Source organism: Petaurus breviceps, unplaced genomic scaffold, assembly GCF_028583685.1.
Source record: "Petaurus breviceps papuanus isolate PSGF00001 unplaced genomic scaffold, PetGlider_PUasm1.0 187, whole genome shotgun sequence".
In the NCBI taxonomy this organism is placed as follows: Eukaryota; Metazoa; Chordata; class Mammalia; order Diprotodontia; family Petauridae; genus Petaurus; species Petaurus breviceps.
In genome coordinates, this window is record NW_027185799.1 from 15,316,297 (window position 1) to 15,332,570 (window position 16,274).

Below are 16,274 nucleotides of genomic sequence, written 5' to 3' on the forward strand. Positions count from 1 at the left end.
TTTCTTTTTAAGGAAACTAAGCTACAAAACCTCAGTTTCATATAGAATTGGAAGGAACTTCATATATCTTTAATTCAGATGAGGAAATTGGAATCTAGAGAAGCTAAGCTAGGCTCAAGGCTGCATTGGTCATAGAGCAACCACTTAATTGACTGTGTTGGGATCTTATCATGAAAGTCAAAGTCTTTCAAACAAGATGTAGTCTTTGATCATGGTTATATATGAAGGAGGGAACTGGTAAATCAGTTCAGATTTTAACCCAACACAGATCCAATCCATCCATTAATCAAATATTTACTGACTTCCTCCCATGTGTGTTGTATCACTTTTATGTAAGCTACTTGAGGTTAGGGACTGTCTTTCTTTCTTGTATTTATTTCCACTCTGGCACATTTGTTCAGTTGTTGTTTCTGGCTCTTTGTGACCCCATTTGGGATTTTCTTGATAAAGATAATGGATTGTTTTGCCATTTCCTTCTCCAGCTCATTTTATAGATGAGGAAACTGAGACAAACAGGATTAAATGACTTGCTTAGGGTCACGCAGCTTGGAAGCAAGTGCTTAATAAATGCTTCCTTCCTGCCCACCCCTATTCCACACCAGCCAAGACACTATGCTAAGGACAGCACACACAAGAATCAATTCTAGGCCACATAATTTTTAATCTAGTTAGACAACCAATTATAGTCATAAGTTGGCAGCTATTAACTAAGGTTATAAGTACAAACGGATAGTAGCAAAATAAGTATAGTAAGAACTTAGGGAAGGAAGAAATTATTCTGGCTAAGATGAAACTTGAGCTAGGCTTTGAGAAGTAGGGAAGATTTGGATAAATGGAAAGAAGGTGGGGGCAAAGCATATATTTAGAGAAGGGGGCAACTTAAAGTGAGGCCAGAATGTAAAAGGCATAATTGAATAAACCAGTCCACTGAAATGGAGGATTTATATTAAGAAACCAGGGGTAGGGAGAAGGGTTGGAGAGGTAGATTGAGGTTCAAATTGTTTCATGTCATTTATTGTAATTGTTATTTTCATCTACTACTTAAATCTCTAAGGCTCAGCATTAGCTCAAATGTGTCCAGCCTTCCAAAGCAGGGAGGACTCCCTACAATGGACTCTCTGGGCGCTTATGGCTTAGCTTAATGAAGATGCAACTTGTGCCAGAAGAAAAGTGAGACATTTTTCAAGCTTTAAAAGACCTTTGATTTCATTGAATGTGAATACACCTATCATTGGTACAAATCCTAATTTTATCGTTACATTAATAGATAATTTCCATGAGTTCTTGTGGCTAAACTATTGACCTTCAGGTAATGAGAGGCAGGTTTTGGCAAAGAGGGACCTCAATAACAGACTTGTAGCTCATCCTGAGGTGAAAGATGTAGAGATAAATTTAGATTTAACATTAGGGGAAAAAAAATCCTAAAAATCAAAGTACACAAACATGGAAGAGACTATTTAAGGTGGTAGTTGGTTCCTTCTCATTGGAGGTCTTCAAGCAAAGGCTGATGGCCATTTCTCCAGGATATCAGAGAAGGGTTTCTTTTTGGGATGTGACTTGGACAAAAGCGCAGCTGAGATCCATTATTACTCGACATTCTGTGGGTCTGTCCTGATAGAACTTTGACTTCACTGGCTTAACCATTCATAACTTGCAGTTATGAAACCTTCCAATTTATCTTGCATGTATCTTGTCTATACATAAGATTATTTGCAAGCTGTAGATTGTGAACTACTCCAAAGCAGGGACACCCCCCACCCCTTTTCTTTATATCTTCGGAGTGTCCGGCACACAGAAGGTGCTTGTGATGACCATCCAAAGGTTACCTGGAAATCCCTAGTGCTGAGCACACCGTAGGCGCTTAATAAATGCTTGTTGGATAGAATTACCCAAAGCATAAGTTACTTTTAGGGAATGTAAATAGGGCGGGTATTGATTGTTGAGTGTGAAGCTGGTGGCGTGGCGGGGGGTGGGGGTGGGAGGGTGGGAGAGGAAGGGTGCGGGGTCGATGGGACTGGGGGCGCCTTTCCCTCTTTAATCGCGTTTCCTCTCATCACAGGACTCTTGGCCCTCGGCGGACTCCGTCCCAAGCTCCGGGCTCGGAGCTCAGACGGCTACGGCGCTGGCAGCTGAGGCTCGGCCATCCTGCACCCCTCGCGGAGCGGCCGCGGTGGCCGGGTCACCTGCCGGCCCGGGGCAAGGCCTCGCGGAAGCGGAAGAGGGGTGTGGACGCGGCCAGGGCGGCGGCGGCTGCGACTGCGGCTGCAGAAGGAGGAGGACGACTGCCGAGAGCAGTTGGTGGCCGCGGTAGCTACGGAAGAGGCGGCCGAGCCGACGCGGCCCAGGCCGAGGGGAGCGCGGCCCCCGGCGCCCCCGGTGAGTGCGAGCGGGCCGGGCCGGGCCGGGCCGGGCGGGGCGGGGAGGGGCGGAGACGGGGCGGGGGTGGGGGGGTGCCCTGCCCCTCCCAGGCCTCCTCCTGGGCCCCGTCCTCTCTGCCCTCCGCGACCCCCCCCGTTGTCTGCCCCCCCAGTCCTCCTGTCATCTCTATGTGCTGGCCCTCGCTGTTCTCGCAGCTCCTTCCTCTTCTGCCCTCCCTGCCTCCTGGGCCCCTGTTTTCTCGGCCCCCCGCGCCTCCACGGGCCGTCACTGCCTTCGCTGCCGCCTGTCCCCACCCTCATCTTATCCATTCTCTGCTTCTCCGACACTTGGCAAACGCGCATTTCCTGGCTGGCCGACCCTGCCCTCTATTCCTCCTTTGCTCTTCCTCCCTTTTCTCCTTCTCCGTCTGGCTCCTTTTCCACCTTCCTCTTCCTTTTTCCTCTCACTCCTTCTTTATCTCTTTCCTGATCCGTCCGTTTTCCTCCTGTTCCTTCTCTGTTCCTGTGCTCACTATTCTTCCTTTTAATGCACTTCCTTTTGTCCTGCTTCTTTCTTCTCTTCTTGACCTCTAACATTACCTTCTGTCCCTCTTCTTCCTCCCCCTTTTCTTTCTTCTTTTCGATCCTTTCCTTCCTTTTGCCTCATTCTCTTCTTTCTGTCCCGCCCTCTCAGATTCCTGCACCTTTTTGTTCTCCTGTGGCCTGCTTGTCTTCCCCCCCCTGCCGAAGTGTAGAGCCCCCCCATTTCACCCCCTTTCTCTTTCTTTTGTGCCTTGTCTCTATTTCTCCTGCTGTTGTGTCCTGGCAGCTTCCTTCCAGGGTACACTGCTGTGCCCATGTTCGCTTCAGACTGTCACCTGACCCCTTGCTAAAGGAAAGTGTAACATTTACGAGGGCTTCCCTTTTCCCTTTCTTTGTAGATATTTTCTGTAGTCTTCATTGAAATTTCAAAGGTTGAGTGTCACCTGCTTCCTCTGCCTCCCTCACTCTTAGGACACTATGGTGATAAAGTGAATCGAGCACTGGACTTGGGGATAGCAGTGTGACAACCATTCTGAGCCTCAGTTTCCTCATCTGTAGGTATCTGAATATAATTATGCTTGCCCATCATTGGGTCGTGAGGACAGTGCTTTGTAAAGTGCAAAGTATTGTTAGTGACATAAAACTTTTCAAAGAAAAATGTTTTTATAGATATAGTTTGGAAAGATTTCCTAAAACTAATTAAGATAAGATATGATAGAACAGATTAGGTGTTAGGAGGCCTGGATTTAGTTTGAATTTAGCCACTGAGTGGAAGTGTGACCTTGGACAAGTCACTTAGTCCTTGGGGCTTTGGTTTTTTCATTTGTAAACTGAGATGATTTATGAGCTCTTATACTTTTTATTTTATGGTTTAACTTATTATTCTACCTCCTTGCTAGACCAGAAAATTAAGCAGTTATAGCCTTTTGAGGTATTGCTATTTTCCCCATGGATTTCAGAAAGGTTAAGTGACTTGTCTAAAGTAGTGCAGTAATAAGTACTAAAGCTGAACAGTTGATAGTCCTTGCTGCCATCGTTCTAGTCACCGCATCGTATCTGCCTCTTGTGCCCTTTATAGCCCTTCAGTTAGATTGGACTTACTCGTATCTTACTCTAACATAAATCACAGTCAGAGTTTTGAAGTTTCAGTTACTTGATAGTTTTCATTTCTACTGTAATATACAAACATACATACATACACATATTTTCTTCTTATGGGACTGGCAATTTTGAGTTTTAGCTATATTTCTTGGGCAAAGGAAATGGCTTTCAGATACTAGTTTGCAAGTTATAATGATGAAGATGATTTTTGATTAAGTACACAGGTCTCATTATTTGAAATATACAGCATATTTCTTAAAAGTTCAGAATTGTTATTTCTCATCAGGCTCATAGATGTAGAATTGAAAGGGAAGAAACTGGGATATCAGAACAAGAAGTGTTTTACATAAAGCCCCACAGGTAATAGGTATCTGAGGTAAGATCTGAATCCAGGTCCTTTGGAATTCAGAGTCAAGGCTCTTCATTGCACAGAGCTGCTTTGTAGACAGGGAAAAAAAAGGAACCTAGGGCCAGTCAACCAGCATATATCTGTTAAATGCTTACTAGGTGCCAAGCACTGTGACAAACCCTGGAAATACACAAAAAGGCAAAACAGCCCCTGCCCTCAAACAGCTTACATTCTAATGAAAGAGATGGTATCTAAATAACCAGATACATGGAAAATATACCCAGCAAATAGGGGGATAAGCAATTGCAGTGGGGAGGGTAGGAGATGAGTAAGATGGGAAAAAACCTTTTGTAGAAGGTGGTATTTGATCTGAGACTTGAAGGGACAGGGAAACCATGAGGCAGAGGTGAGGAGAGAGAATTGCACACATGAAGTAAAGCCAGGGTAAAGGCTAGAGAGCAGGGCTCCATTCTAATCCTCTTGCACTACCCCATGGGCTGACTCTCCCTTGCTGTCTCCCAAGATAACAGGAGATGGCTGAGACTCTGTCTGGTAAGTGGTAAAATTAGGAACAGAACCCATATTGTATCTCTGGGTAAATTTGAACCAATATGTTACCCTGACTTACAGGTTACGCTCTTGCATAGTTTTGAACCCTTTATGGCATTAAATGGACATGGGTTTATTAAATATATTCATTTAAAGAATCATTATTACATTTTTGTTTTAAAATCACAATTTTTAGATCATAATTTTGCAATTCTGTCATCTTTTATGTAATCTTTTGACATTTAACCTATTCAAGTGGATAGAATTTTGAAGCTTTTATAGGAAATAGGAACTAGGGAATTTTTAAAAATAGCACATAATAATAACTACTGACATATAAACCTTTAAAAGTAGAAAAGCATTTCACATCCATCATGTTGTATGTACTGATATATAACATGTTGACTTCCTGTATAAAATAATAAAATAATAAGCAAGAACTTTCCTTTTTGATTCTGCATCTCCAGCTGTGTCACTGTAGGTGACAGATAGTAGGTGCTTAATATGTTTGTCGTTGATCATCTCATTTTATGCTCACAACAGAGCTATAAAATAAGAATTACAGTTATGATGTTCATTTTATCATGTAGCTAATAAGTGGCAGAACCAGGATTCAAACCCAGGCCACTAACTCCAAATCCACCAGTTTTTCTTTTGTGTCAGTCTCCCTTCCAATGACAGATCAGAGTAAAACTTCCCATAATGCCTGTTGCTGAGATCTGTTTAACTTACCAAAAAGTAGTTGAAACATTTTGAAGACATGGTTTAAAATTGGCTTTGCTAATACTCTGAAAAATTGTCTGCAAAATTTTTCATTCTCCTCACATTTATAATGCCCTAATAAAAATGCATCTCCTAATATAATACTACTGTGAAATGACAGAATCTCAGAGTTGGAAGGAAGCATGCAGAACTACAACATTGTTCCAATGCTGTGATTAATAATACTTACTTTTACTTTTAAGTAGCCATGTGACCTTGGACAAGTCACCCTCTCTGAACCTCAGTTTCTTCATCCATAAAATGGGAGGAATGAAACTTTCATTACCTATTTTACAGACTATTCATGAGTTTTGTAAACTATAAAGTGTTATTTAAGTGTGAATTATTTTCATTACTGTTTATCTTCAGACTGATTTCTTTAAACTGTACCCTAACCTCTGCCAAGTAATGATAATTATAATAACAAACATTCAAATCTAGCTTTAGGTTTTATAAGACTTTTTGCATACATTATCTTATTTGTTCCTTACAACACCCCTGTCAGATAATATTATGGATTCTGTTATCCCCTTGTTCATAGATGAAGATACTGAAACTGAAGAAGTTAAGTGACTTCGACAGGGTCACACCAGCTAGTGAGTGCCTGAGGGGGGTTCAAACACATATTGTGCTAACCTTAATCCAGGACTTGATCCACTACACCGATCTGCCTCAGGTAAGACTCACAGAAGTCATTGCAATGACTTAGTATTAAAAATGTCATGAATTGAAATGAAGAAGAAACTGATTCAACTTTGGTAATATGTTATGGAGCTTTCTTCTAGGGTTCGTATAGGAGGTAGACCAGTGTAAACTTTCTTCCCCTAAACACAGATCTTTGTAATAGACAATTTTAGTTTCTGGTTGGGCACAACAGGTAGTGAACCAAAGTATCTTTTAATAATGCATTGATAGACTGGCTCTGAAAAATGAGGGTAATTAACTTTAAAAAAAATTATGTTAAAGGTGCTAATAAATATTATTTTTGGACTGTCTATAACCATTTATTTAGCTGTTAACACTCAAAATGAGAGATCACTTTTTAAGCAATCAGTGAGTAGACCTATTATAGGAGGAATTAAATCATATCAACCTTGAACTAGATAAAAAAGTTATAGGTAAATGGACAACAGGTACTCCATCAGATAAGCAGAGGAGTTGGCAGAGTTGTTTTTATTTTGATTCTTCAGGCAACAAGAAACATCATTTTAGGGGATGCTTGATGATGTTATGTTACAGTGTTTGTAATATAAATTTGCATAAAGACCAGCAAAGATTCAATTAATACATTAAAAAGCAGTTGTCAGGGCACTGCTGTGTGCCAAATGCTGTGCAAATATGGTACAAATATGAGAGGAGAGATCCTCTCTCCTCAAGGAGCTTACATTCTACTGTAGACACATGTGTGTGCATATATGTGCATGTTTGCACGCACACATACACAGCATGTTCACAGAAAACTAAATGCAAGATATGTATGAAATGAATGCACAGTGATTTGGGTGTTGGTTTGTGGGGACTTGGGGATCTGGTGGTAGGGTCAGGAAAGGCCTCTAAAGTAGTTGACACTTAGAGCTGAACTTTTCATGAAAAGTAATTGGAGCTTGTCAACATGTATTGAAGAATATGAGCAAATTACGTCAATGCAAAAAGGTTGCCTTAGGAGAGGACAGTGAAAATTATGGTTCATGTATTAGAACTAAGAGCATCAAAGGCTTTTAGACTATAGCGAACCCTCATGCCTATATGACATGACTTTCTTTGAGAAGAGAATTGTGGGCATGACAAATGCTAACAAAGCAATGAAAGTAACTTTATCTTAACAGGCAGTAAATAATCTGATTACTGATATCAAAGTCATTTTTACAAATCAGTTTTATATGAATGGTCAGATTATTGACTTGTTAAAGAAAAGATCAAAATCAATATCAAATTAGAAAAAAAAGAAAAGATATAGTTTACAATTGAGGTAGCTCAATTAAATTCAACAAAAATTAAGGGCTCCTCAGCACATAATTTCCTAAACATTGGCAGTCAAGGATTTTAAGGGACATAAGGATACGTTTTTTTGGTAAAACTACAGAATTGAGTTGTCGGTTCTTCTTTTTCCTGAAGTTAAAATATGTACACCTGGTATTTTCGTAGAACTTTAAACTACTACTTCATTCTTGTGAGACATGAATTTTTTTTATTAAAACATTAATAGACTTTCATGGAGAACTGTTACTGAAGATGGATCCATTTGGTCAGATGTAGTATTTAAGAAAGAAGAAAGAAAAAATTCCTAATTAGTGCTACAAAAATTACAAGTAATTTCCTCCTCAGCAAATTTGCTATTGGTAAGTTTTTGCAAGTCAGATATTTATATTTTTCAGGTGATTATTTTTGTACTCTTTTCTTGACCAGAGTCATCTTTGATTAGTGTTTGTTAAGATGAAGACTGAAAAAAATGAGTGAATACAAAGACATGTAAACCAATGCAATGGAAATAAGCAGGAAACTGGGAAAACAACATAGGGTACCCTAAAAGTCTTGTTGTTTACAACTGTAAGCTTTAATAACTTAAGAAGTATGTTACAGATTTACAAAAATGTCGTTTGAAAACTTAATTATTTTAATTAATTTAGTTTTAAAAATTTTTGAATAATACATTTTAAATTTAAATTTTAACAAAACTGGGTTCTCTGTTGTTATTGCGTTGTGTGTGAGATAGTTTCTGGGTAACTCTTTGGTACAGGAAGTTCTCTTGTTTGGCCATCTAAGTGACCTGATCTGTCTCCTTTAGACTTTTCCTTGTTGGGTCATGTCACATTTGTAGTTTATATATCACAACCTCTTTCTGTGGATGTTCTGGATGCTAGGACACAGCTAGATGGCACAGTGGATAGAACACTAGGCTTAGAATCAGGAAGATTCATCTTCATGAGTTTAAATACAACCTCAGACACTTACTAGCTGTGTTACCCTGGGCAAATCATTTAACCCTGTTTGTCTCAGCTACCTCATCTTTAAATGAACTGAAGAAGGAAATGGCAAACCACTACAGTATCTTTGCCAAGAAAACCCTTAAATGGGGTCATGAAGAGTTGGACATGACTGAAATTACTGAACAATAGGGCTAGAGCAGTAGCTGGTTAAAGTTTTTGCCAGTTCAAAAATTCATTAATATATAGCATAAGACAGTGTTTATGATGAATTTGAATAAAAAACATCAATATTTTAAATAATTAACATTTGCAGTATTATTTTGAGAAATTTGTAGTATTTATACTTTTAGGATTATTAAAGCTTAATACTGCACCAAGAATTTTGGGATACCCTATATTGTTACCTAGTTCCCTGCTTACATTACATTACATTGCATCAGTTTATGTCTTTCTATTCCCCTTCTTGTTCTCTTTTGATCTTAAGTACCATTTTGATTTTCTCATTTAACACATTAGAAATGAGGTGCTGTGGTCCAAATGTTTTGCTATCGTGGATGATAAAAACAAATAATTATAGAAATGTTTGACCTTTCTGTTCTATTTTCAATGGATATTTGTTGACCTTGTGCTAGATTTATGTAAGATTTCACCTGGAATGATGTGAATTTTGGGGGTCTCTTAACAAGTTTTCTCCACACTCATTTTTACCTATGATGTTTTCCATTGTTTTATGAGGTGATATTACTTATAATCTTATGCTGTCCCCCTCCATAGTGTTTTATAAATGAATTTGTGTTCCAGAATAGTTGCTCTCAGGTGCAGTGTCTTTCTTCTTGGCAAGTGTTTGCAGTATCAGTTAATTTCTGAGTTCTTTTGGCCTCCTTGTTGTAGTGACTAAAGCTTTGCATTCATTAAATTTTTTCAAGAAAGATAATTATCCTTGATCAATATCTTTAACTTCTTTTCCATTTCCCATTGCTTAGCATTTGACTAGGTAATGCTAAAAATGTTGGGTTTGTGCTCATTGTTTTCTCATGATTATCCTTCCTTCTAACTAGATAGCTCTTTTTTGACCTGAGGAGAATCTGTTGTGGTGAAATGTGGTTCTCTGAAAAATCAAAAGGAAAAGATCTAGTCATTAAGAAGAGGTCAAATAATTTATAAATATTTTACTCTAATTTATGAGAGTTGAACTGTAATTTTTTGTTGTAGTAATTTACATGTTTATGAAGTGAATCATCCTATTGAAGTACAGTAACCTGATAGCAATCTTAAGAAATGTTGAAATGCAGGTTGTGTGTCTACTAGTTAAATAAAAGTTTGAGTTATGAGCTCACCATTTAATTTACAAATTAGTATGTTGGAATCATAAGAGCTAATGAAAGTATTTTACGAATGCTGCTTCTGCTTCACTTGCTTAAGATGAGCTTACAGCATTGCATTAAGTTCTAGTTGCTGCCTAGGATGTGTAATAGTTTCTGTTTAGGCACTGGCTACACCTAGTTCGCTGAGTGCTGAGACCATTTGCCTGTTATATATTTGCTCTTTTAATCTAATTTAGAGCTGGTGGAGGACAACTGTTTCTTCTCATATACCCAAATTAGAAGGATTATGCTGTGCTACTTTCAGCTAACCAGGTAATTATTCTGTGTGTCATTTTTTCCTTCCTTTTCTTTCTTAACAGGTTTTGGTCAGAAATGACTTTTAAAACCTTTCTTGTTTCCATGCTATGTGAGGCAAATAAAAACCGATATAGGCATTCTATTCAGTTTTGTGGGACTTCTCACCTTAGTGATAAACATTTGCTCTTCTGTGGAGATTCAATTCAGTCCATTTCAACAAAAGAAAAGAATCAGAATGGATTCATTCCATTGAGAAGGCTAAGTTTTTTATTATTTTACTTTCCTGTAATTTTGCTGATGTGAATGTATTCGTGTTTGTGATGATAGTGAATTTAAGAATAGGAAATTAAATTAATGTCCTATTTAGTTGTTAGGAATACTCTTCTATGTTTAAATGTAGAGAGAAGTCAAACACCAAAAAAAAAAAGCATATGAGAGTAATTGCAACTTCTGAAAGAACTTTCTGCAGCTTGATTTTAACATCAAATGATGAAGAATATCAAAAAGTTAATATGCTTAAAATTGTTCTTACAACTCTTTGGGATTGATGTTATCGATAGCTTCTCTAGATTTAATGATGATGCAGAGCAATTTATAGCATGCTTTATCCTCTGGAGCTGTCCTGATTTTAATCAGATCAGTGTATATTTCAGCCTTTCTGATATAAAGATAGTGAAATTCATGCTTGTTTTATGAAGGACTGGGTACTATTGTTATTTTTAGAATGAATATAATTGTGATACTCTTCTTTGTCTCCAGCATTCTGCAAAAACTATTCAAGTTTTTGAAACTTGATCAGTTGGGAAGACTTTCATTCTGATCATTTGTATTTTTTTACTTCATCATTGTTTATGTGTTTATAGGAGAGAAGATTTTTACAAGAGAAACATTGGCTGTAACCCTTCATCTAGAATAGTGGCTAGCTTTGAAATTCTTTGACACAGACCTGCAAACATATTATACAGCTCTTTTGATAATATATTCAAGTGTGTAAGCCAGAAATGTAACATAAATTGTAGAATTCCACCAAACCCCCTTCCCATTAATATTGTTGTATTCCCATTAAAACTCTTGAGCTTATTAATTTGTATATCAGGAATTTAATTTTACAAGTTATATCTATACAGTGTTTTAAAATACTTAATTTGGTACCATGCTTCTAGTAGAAGCATCTAATTGCCAGGTCAGCCAAATGGTACTTTGGTGGCATAGAAATAAAGCTAAATGAAAAAAAACAATCCAGAAATATTTAATAGGAACATTCCAGTATTGATTTTTTTTAACCTAATTTCTTTCCTTTGGCATTTTGAGAGTTGCATTTGACTAATAAATTATTTTTGGTTTTTACTTCCATGAATATAAATGTATCTGGTTATAGTTTCTCTCAACTTGAAAGATAAAATTTTAATCACCTCCCTTAAAATACTTTAATGATTAAAAGTAAATAATTTTATACTTATCATATGAATCAGCATGGTGTAAAAGGTAGAGAGTGGACCTCAGAGTCAGGAAGATGTTAGTCACTAAGTGACCTTGGGCAAATACTTTCTTTCCATTCCTCAGACTAACACTATAAATGCAGAACAGTTGCTGATCTTAATTGATAGTGGGAAATTCTTCATTCCCTGTGCCAGTGAAATTATATCCCTTGTTCCTCCTCACCCAAACTCCTTAGAAAATACTTATCAAATAAAAAGTGGTTTCATGTCTCTTTCTTCCTACTTAGTGGAAAAGTTTGGTTTTGTTGACTCTATTTGTATTTCATTTTTAAAAGAAAGATTAAATAATAAACACAAAAAGCTCTTGATGACTATTATTTCCAGTTGAACATAAATACTATTCTTCATTTTCAAATATAATGTTTTCTTTTTTCTCCTTTAGGATCACCTTTCCTTGTTGACTAGTAGTCATAAAATTATACAATGGGTCTACGGATTCACTTTGTTGTTGACCCACATGGTTGGTGCTGCATGGGTTTGATTGTCTTTGTCTGGTTATACAATATTGTCATAATTCCCAAAATTGTCCTCTTTCCTCACTATGAAGAAGGACATATCCCAGGCATATTAATAATATGTAAGTCTACATGTCTTTTTAAAAAAAATATAACAACCTTTTTCTCCATATAAATGTTTTTGAATAATAATGCCTTTGTGATTGCCCTACTCATAGTACCAGAATAGTTTAGTAAAGAGCATTGAGAAAATATTCAGAAAAAATGGGCTCCTAAGATTTGTAGCATGGTACAGTAGATAGAGGCCTGGATTCAAAGTCAGGAAAAACTGACTTCAAATGCTGACTTGGACACTTATTGACAGAGTGCTTCTGGGCAAATCATTTAATCTCTCCAGGCCTCATTTTCCCCATTCATAAAACAAGGGGGAGTAGAATCAGGGACCCCTTAGTTTCCCTGCCATTTCTTAATCTATGATTCTATGAAAATGTCTTGGTAAAATTTTTTTTTAAATCTTGCTCTAAATTAAGATGTCAATGTGAGGTAGGAGTTTCAGGAATGGGATGGGGAAACATCACTAGGAAAAAGAACTGACTGATCTACCATTCCCTATGTTGATATTAGGCATAAGTTTCTTTTTTTAAATAGGCCTCACTTTCTTCCTCTTTAAAAGTGAGAGGACCTTAGACCTCTAAGGTCCTTTTCAGCTCAGTTCTATCACTGTAATAACACTGAGGCCAGAATGGACTTTGAAATAGCTTGTGCAAGTTTGGGAGTCCAGTATAGAAGCTTTGTTCATGACAAAGAAGTAAACAGAATCCTGTCTTTGAATTATTGACTATTTTAAGAGAAATGCTGTTTTTATTGTTTTGTAATCGTACACATAGTAATAATGATAAATAACACATATAATACCCAGATTGGCTAAGTGTTGAAGGAGGGATTCAAGACAAGTCTTTTCCCTTTGATACCACTTTGCTTGTATGTAAAATATATATAAAATTTCTTAGGCTGAACTTAACTCAGGTGAAATTAGGCGTATATTTATTTATGGGTTTTTTTTTTTTTTTTTGCAATGGCTTCTTTCTATCTGCTGGAGAAGCAATGCCATGTGAGTGAAATCTAGATAGATAGATATGTAGATAGATAATTCCTACAAATTCTTTCAATAAGTAAATCATGCTACAGTCTACCACAGTTCATTAGAAGTTTGTGGTTTGTATTTTTTGTTTTTTATATATTTGAATTCTGGGATTGTCATTTTCTTATTTTCCTTTAACTTTTTTTTTCATTTTGGAGACAGGTTGATGAGAGGAGTAAATAGATCACTAGACTTTAAGTTGGGAAGACCTGATTTTGAATCCTGCCATAGATAGTTATTAGCAATGTGACCTGGAGAAGTCACTTAAGCTCTCTGGCCCTCAGCACCATCATGTAAAAATTGAGGGAGCTGGACTCATTTGGCCTCTAAAACCCCTTACAACTCAAAATCTATGAGCCTCCTCTCTTTTTGCTTTCTTATATCATGTTGTGCTCTATTGTCTTGTAGTTTCAAAAGAAACTCTTTAGTCCTATGTGACTGGCATACTCATTCACCTACTTATATTATTATTTGTAGATATGGGAAATGTATACAAACTTGCCTAATTTTGAATTTTAATTCTGCTTGGATAAAGAATAGATTTGCAGAAGCTACAAAGAATAATTGACAACAGAAAGATGAATCTACCCCATGAAAAATGGAGTAATACTAAATCTGACCTTTACCTACAATACATTTTTATCACCAGTAAAAAAGCTGATGAAAATATTTTTAACCTTTAAAATTTTTTAGCAGCTAGAATAATCTAGTCGGTACTGGTATTGTTGGAAAGATTTTCTCATATATCTCTTTGTCAATTGCCACTGTTTTAAGAATGCTTTCTGTTGATATATTTGGTTATTTGGTTTTGTGAAATTTTGTTCTTTTGTGATAATAGATTTTCTGAAACTGTAGTTTTACATTTCATTGTCAGTTATAATCTAGGCATGTCTTAATTGGAGAATCTATCGATTCTGAACTTATCTACTTTTAAGTAGATTCATATGGAATATTGTCATTTGAGGGGCTTGTAGAGATCATTTAGTATAGTCCCCTTCATTTTACAGGGCAGAAAACTCAGGCCAAGCAAGATGAAGATACTTGCTCAGTTCACCCATCTCATAAAATTTATATGTGATGACGAGGTACTGTCAGATGAGCAGGAGAGACTTTTGTCCATATGCATAGTATATATTTATTTTAAGTTTGTGTTATAATGTATTTGTACTATGAATACTAGTAAATTCTTATTTCTCCCCCCAAACACTTGTTAATATGATTATAAATTTCAATGAACTGCATCTCAGTGTGGATTTGATTAATAGTATCCATAATAGTAGATGAGGAAGATGTGAGGGGGAGAACTCAACCTGGGATGGGATGATCAGAAAAGGGTTCATGGAGAAGGCAATACTGGAAAATAGTTCTTATAGGATAGGTGGGGAATTTATAGGTGTATTGGAAGGAAGAAAGCATTCCAGGCAGGTGGAAGTGTGTGAGTAAGGTCACAGTAAGTAGGCCAGTTTGTCTGGAGCAGGTAGTTTATATTGATGTCAGATTGCAGAGGACCTCTAAGATCAGTGTGAAGGGTTTGGGTGTTGCACACTAGGTAATGGGAAACCATTGAAAACCTTTGAGCAAGGACTCGAAATGATAAGAGTTATATATGCTGGATTGGACTAAGGGAAGAGCCTAGAGATGGGAATATTCACATTAGGCTATATGGTTATAGTTTAGGTATGAGATGATATGAAATTTAAGACTAGGTAACTTAGATTAACCCTATAATACATACCGTTAGTATGAATTGGTTACCAAATCTTATTTTATTGATATGTCTTTTTGGAAATAATTATTTTGTTTATTTTTTATAATGTATTCTAAAGTACATATTTTACAATATAAATGTAGTTAATGATAAAGTATCTTTAAGGGTAAGTGGTTGTCTCTCTTTTTTTCAGTCTTCTATGGTATTGCCATGTTTTGTTTGGTGGCCTTAGTGAGAGCCTCAATAACTGATCCAGGAAGACTCCCTGAAAATCCAAAGATTCCACATGGAGGTATTCTATTCTTCAGAAATACTGTACTTAATTCCTACCTGATTAGTTTTTTATGGTACCCTTAGTTTTATTTAACATGTTGTATTAATCCCTTTTATGCCTTTATGGCACAGGCATTTCAGCTCTCTTTCTCTCCTCCTTTAGGCTTAAATCTTCCTCTGACAAAGAAAAACAGTTAAGCAAAAACTTTGATCTGAGCCAGTGACTGCATCTGACAGTGTATACAATATTATATAGTATTTTAACCTTTTTTTTTAGCCATGGGAGGAAGGCACATTTCATTATCTCTTCTCTACAACCATCATTGGTTTTCTAGTTACTCAGTTATTCCACTTACCTTTCTGTCATCTTTTCATTTACTTTGTTGTCAGTGTTCAGACTGTACTTAATTTGGCTTATCTATCTCTGCATCAGTGCACAGTATCTTGCTTTTTTCTCTGAATTACTCATATTTATAATTTTTTGCTTTGTATTTATATATGCCATAATTTTTCAGCTATCCTCCAGTAGATGGGCACCAACTTTATTTCTGGTTCTTTGCTACCACAAGAATATTTTGGTGTATATCATTCCTTTGTTTCTGTCTTTCCCCTCCTTGTAATCTTTTCCCAGTTGTGGAATTGATGAGTCAAAGGGTATGATTAGTTTGATGACATTTTTTACAAAGTTTCACATTTACATTTAGAATGGTTTATTTAGATAACTTCATAATTCCACCAATGTGTCTATCTTCCCATCTTGCAGTATTACCTGTTGCCATCTTTGTCAGTTTGTGTGATGTGAGATGAATCCTATGAGTTGTTTTAGTTTATATTTCTCTTACTAATAGTGATTTGGAGTCTCTTGTCATGTGGTCATTTATAGTTGCACTCCTTTATAAAACTATTCATTTACTTTGATCACTTCTCTGCTAGAATGACTCTTGGTGTTACATATTTTTTTTGTCATCTCCCTGTATATCTTGTATAT

The 16,274-nt window shown here is 36.7% G+C and overlaps 1 protein-coding gene across 8 annotated transcripts in view; it reads left to right on the forward strand.

The window, feature by feature from the left end:
• The first annotated feature begins 2,209 nt into the window (after window positions 1–2,209).
• ZDHHC21 (zinc finger DHHC-type palmitoyltransferase 21) overlaps window positions 2,210–16,274 on the forward strand; it is a 66,381-nt gene continuing 52,316 nt past the window's right edge. Inside the window, exons 1-7 of one of the 8 annotated variants that reach the window (XM_069090694.1) lie at window positions 2,212–2,376; window positions 3,299–3,454; window positions 6,203–6,337; window positions 7,868–8,000; window positions 10,150–10,225; window positions 12,092–12,286; window positions 15,207–15,305. In XM_069090694.1, coding sequence (XP_068946795.1) covers window positions 12,133–12,286; window positions 15,207–15,305 — 253 coding nt within the window. In that variant the 5' untranslated portion in view covers window positions 2,212–2,376; window positions 3,299–3,454; window positions 6,203–6,337; ... (1 more) ...; window positions 10,150–10,225; window positions 12,092–12,132. Of the gene's footprint in view, window positions 2,377–3,298; window positions 3,455–6,202; window positions 6,338–7,867; window positions 8,001–10,149; window positions 10,226–10,272; window positions 10,468–12,091; window positions 12,287–14,312; window positions 14,391–15,206; window positions 15,306–16,274 lie in introns of those variants that run through there. The other 7 variants (XM_069090695.1, XM_069090696.1, XM_069090693.1 and 4 more) reach the window with 7 other exon arrangements.